Genomic DNA, 4,865 nt, shown 5'->3' with positions numbered 1-4,865 from the left:
TATGCATAAAGAATATCTAATATGAATTAGTAACGTTTCAAATATTGTGCTTATATCTATACGTATGTATATACATATATCCAGAGCAAGAATACAGTAGCAGTATCAGTCCAAAACTTTCTGGGCAACGATTTCTAGACATTAGTGAAAGCTTGGCTCGGCCTTAAGACATTCAGACATCAGCTCATAAAAACATGAGCAAAAATGTCCCAATCATGTATGAGATAGCCAAGCCATAGTAAAAATTATATAACACATCTATTACACTAAATCTCCCGTTTCCATAAATCCCCTGCATAAATGATCGGCTCGGTTGACGGATATTATACCGACAGCAGCAAATTCAAATGAAATTTTCAGTCACCTCGTGCAGAAACAATGCTCTTGAGTGTTTCAACCATGCTAGCCGGCCCACAAGCTATGGATGGAAGGGTGATGTCTGCCTGAATCTCTCACGTGTCTTGTATGTCCGGATAGCTACTTATTCATCTAAGTTTTAATCCTTTGTAACCCATCTATGGCCCCTAATCTGATATCTACCATAGCTCGGATCGCTACTGCTTTCTCCTCCGCTTTCCCCGCTTGTATGTCCTGATTTTTCCTTGGTATATCCGGATTTTCCACGATGTTTCTTTCCCCTTGCAACCGCGCTATCACTCATACTACCATTTAAGAAGGGATCATCTATACCACGAATTACCGTCCGTGCGGATGGGGTAATGAAACTATCATCCTTCGTCTTTTTCTTGTCTTTGCCATGCTTCTTTATGTTTTCAGAGATTTTATGTAGTTTCTCATTGAACTTGTTGATCCCCTTCTCAACAGGCTCAACTGCTTGGTTTACCGTAAATTTTACATCGTTTACAATCTGAACAAGCAAAAAGAGCAGACTCAGCACTAGCAACATCAACATGCCGTTATGAAAGATCGAAAAGCCCCATGAAAAAACATAGTGAGATACTTAATGAATCCTATCCATTCAAGGATATAACAGAACTTTCAGGTAAGTTACTAATATCCAAACATGCATCGAAATTGCACTATTAGCATAAAACCGAATACTTACATATTCACCACCACCAATGAATACATCCTTCATACTTTCTTTGATGGTCATTCCACCTCGAGCCTCTATGTCGGGCTGAGGCAGGCGTAGCTTTGTGGGTCTTTCACTGTCCCTAACCTCATCAGGATCCAGAGGGGAATCAACAGATGCATAGTCTCCAAGGACTGAAACACTTCCAGGAACACGATCTCCCATTAGTTTATAAGGTTCAGATGGGAAAACGTATATGTGAACAACAGAAGCAATGGCCATCTGCGCTGGAGGAATACCATGACATGTCAAACTTTCATATCAGTAAAAGACTAGTAGAATTTACAAGCATTTTGAATTTACCGATAGATAAATCGGTAGCTTAATTAATACGCAGATGCATAACTATAGTGAATACAGTACAACCTAGAAGAAATACATTGGTGATTCAAGACATCTACCTCTATACAAATTATGAAGTCTTGGACGCTTGACTTAAGCTGCAAGCTTTCGGCAATTGGACTTCTAAACAGACCAAGAGCAGAAAAAAGGGCGATCGCCACGCCTTGCCACCAAGTTAAGAACACGATTGATTTAAATGTCAAAAACTTGGCCAAAGGCTTTATGTATGCCAGTTCATCCTTTGTGACAGTATAAAATTGAATTAAACAGTACAAAGCCCATGATTGACTGAAATTAAGAACCACAGCCATATAAGGATACCTGAAAAACAGGAACAAAGACAGATAATGAGAACAAAATTTTGTTGATTAAATTCTGTCATTAGTCCCTCTACTATGTGTAGTCTTTGTACTATAATTTGGTTATTTTTAGTCCCTGTACTTTATGAACTTTAAAATTTCAGTCCTAACCAAAAAATAACTGTTAAATTCATTAGGTTCTGTAATTGCCAAAATCCAATATGGCACGCATATTATAACATATATAATGCCATGTCAACTTACTATTTTCACATATTACTCACAAAAAAGTTAGTTATAGATTTCAAGACGGTTGTTTGCGTAAAGATTGAAATTTTAAAATTCGTAAAATATAGGGACTAATAAATGATCTAATTGAAGAAAATAGACTAAATCTACAACTTTAAGCATAGTACAGGGCTAATAGCAAAATTCAACCAATCAGATTTAACTACTACCATTTGGTCAAAAAACTAAAAGAATTTGAAAAGTACAAGGACTAAAATTGACCAATTCGAAAAGTACAAGGATTAAAATTGACCAAATTAAAGTACAAAGACTAAATCCACAAATTATTTAGAGTACAGGGGCTTATAGCAGAATTTGACCAAATTTTGCTTCACTAATTAGTATTTAAAACAAGCACTTGAGCTAACAAGTGAAATCATAGATCATCTTACCCACATCCCCATTTGAATTCTCCTTCACAATATACACCAAAAGCTTCAAAAATTACCGCTAAAAGTGCAGTCAATAACTTGATTATCATCTGCCAACAAAGCATATAAACTTTGTTAAAACAGGAACCAATGACAGAAGCAAAATTTATGATTCATTTCAAAAAGTTAAAGAGCACTTACATATTGGACAATGCCGAACTTGATAACCTGGTAAAACCATTGACCAAGTTTCCATGGTTTTAGGAAATAATTCATTGGAAAAGGGTGCTTAACAGTTCCCTTATCACAATCGAGGTCCAATAGTGGAGTTAAAGAACTTGCATACCCTAGTCTTTCCATGAATTGAATAGTCCTCTCTTCGCCACCTTAAAATAAACAGTAGCTCAATTTTGAAAATTGATGACCATTATAGAATAAAGAAGAAAAATGCAAAATGAAACATATAACAAGGGTTGTCAAAACACAAAAAACTAGTCAAATGCATAAACACTAGCATGTATTGTCAGTTTGACAGAATTGTCCAATCTTCTTTAGTACCTTTTTTATGTGTCATCAATTGATCATACAAATTTAGTTATTCTTAAACCGTAAGAAGATAAAAAGGTAAAGCGTTGAAATGTCTCCTGGAGACATTGAAATAATATATGGACATTCAGAATTCAGATTCAAGGGTATAAGCAAATCAAACAACAAAGAAGATGCCACTACAGTAACCGTAATCTCAATGAAATAACATGCGAATCAAGAAATAAAAATCTTTATTTGAACTATAAGACTGTTGAAGCAGACATACCTAAGCAAGCAACAAGGTATCTTCCAAAGCAATACATGGCAAACGATTCATAGCAATCACGTAGTATTGAACAATCAACACTGATTGATGGATTCACCAGTGATACAAACTGTTAAAAGTAATCTGGGTTAGCAAGACAGGTAATAGCATACCATTGCATGCTGCAAAGAAAATACCATGTACAAGTATTGTGCCAAAATTATATACCTAAAGTGTTACACCAAACTTAAATATTAACTGAAGCTGAATAAAAAATAATATTTCATATAAACGCATAACTAACTACTACACCTTTAATGTGAAATCCTGTTAACAATATCAGACTACACCATTCAAGATTCATAACAATAATTTTACATTATTTGATCAGGTATAGTGATCTCAAACGCCAACCATTCTACTTGAAATTTCGAAAAGTCAATCATGATGCTTCGATTTCAGAAATTTCCTACAGCAAGCCCCTTTAGAAGCAAACTTTTCCAGCAATCATCATAAATTTCACTTCAGACTTGTATTCCATGATCATCAGACAACAGTTTCGACTTTCGAGCAATGTTCAGTCTTACAGTATCAAAAAACACTTAATTATCATCAAATACAACTTAAAAATTAATGAAAAACACCACGTTTTGCAAGATCTGAACTACACAACATCTAGCTTTACGATTCAAAGTTTTCAACCTAAGAAAAAAAAAGTCAAAATCCGATTTAAAAAAAAAAAAACTCACTGATTCTATGGAATAGCAAGGAACCATAAGAATAACTCCGATTAAAAATTTCTGCTCCTGCAAGTCCAAAAAAACAGAAAGAAAAGTCAAACATAGTAAACAAGCTTAAAAAAAGCCTATAAAAAAAAAAACTAACCTCCGGATTTTTGTAAGAAGCGAGGTGCTCGAAGATGAGATATATTGAAAGAGTAAGCGTAATGACTAAAAGCAATCCAGCTATAAAAGTCGCCCAAAAAGGAGGCGAATAACTCAATAGATCATCCGTAATCTTCATTAGCTACTAGAACAACAACAACTTTCTTTTTACTTTGAAAATAATCAGCATAATTCTTTTTCCATTTCAAAAATTTTAAAAAAAATCAAATTCAACAGAATATTATCCCTAGTTTTTTGTTTGATTGAAAAATTCAGGGTTTGAAATTGACCAGAAATGGGAAATTTTGAAAACCTAAAACTCAGTCAGAGCGAGAAATGAAGCTCCGACACGGACGCGTCCGTCGTTGATCTGTGTTTTTTTTGGTCTATCAGTTATAGGATATTACTTTAATGCCCCCTTTAGAAAGAAAAGGCTTTAAGGGAAGGGGATTTTTTTTTTTTTTTAGTTGCGTGTAAATCTAAACATCCTACATAGCAGATTTTGTTAGGGGGAAAATGAAATTAGGATTCCGTACCAAACTGAAACTAGACAACTTTAGGCATCAAATGAAATTCAAAACTATTTCGTTATTGGAATATCCAAAAATAATTTTTGAATAACTAATAAATTTTATAGGGTAAATTGCATTTAAGGTCATTAAACTATTAGTAAATTTACGTTTTGATCATTTAACTTCAAAATGATGATCAACCATTCAAAAGTTTTCATTTAAATTATTAACTGTTAAAATCGTTATTGTATGGCTTTCTCCTTTCGCATTGCCTACATCA

The 4,865-nt window shown here is 34.1% G+C and overlaps 1 protein-coding gene across 2 annotated transcripts; it reads right to left on the bottom strand.

Annotated features, from left to right (window-relative positions):
- LOC105795446 (protein LAZ1) lies at window positions 1-4,609 on the bottom strand. 2 transcript variants are annotated; one of them, XM_012625067.2, is made up of 8 exons: window positions 4,075-4,599; window positions 3,939-3,995; window positions 3,211-3,319; window positions 2,598-2,782; window positions 2,418-2,506; window positions 1,498-1,759; window positions 1,067-1,318; window positions 1-868 (listed from the first exon to the last, which is right to left on the bottom strand). In XM_012625067.2, exons 1-8 carry the CDS (start codon window positions 4,210-4,212, stop codon window positions 497-499), a joined length of 1,464 nt encoding a protein of 487 aa, XP_012480521.1. In that variant the 5' UTR covers window positions 4,213-4,599; the 3' UTR covers window positions 1-496. The 2 variants fall into 2 exon arrangements, with proteins under 2 accessions (XP_012480521.1, XP_012480522.1); XM_012625068.2 differs by lacking the exon at window positions 1-868 and having other exon boundaries at window positions 1,109-1,323; window positions 4,075-4,609.
- Window positions 4,610-4,865: the final 256 nt, after the last annotated feature.

This window comes from Gossypium raimondii, chromosome 3 (assembly GCF_025698545.1).
Source record: "Gossypium raimondii isolate GPD5lz chromosome 3, ASM2569854v1, whole genome shotgun sequence".
Classification (NCBI taxonomy): Eukaryota; Viridiplantae; Streptophyta; class Magnoliopsida; order Malvales; family Malvaceae; genus Gossypium; species Gossypium raimondii.
Note: the sequence above shows the minus strand (reverse complement) of the source record. Positions and strands in the feature narration are given on the sequence as shown.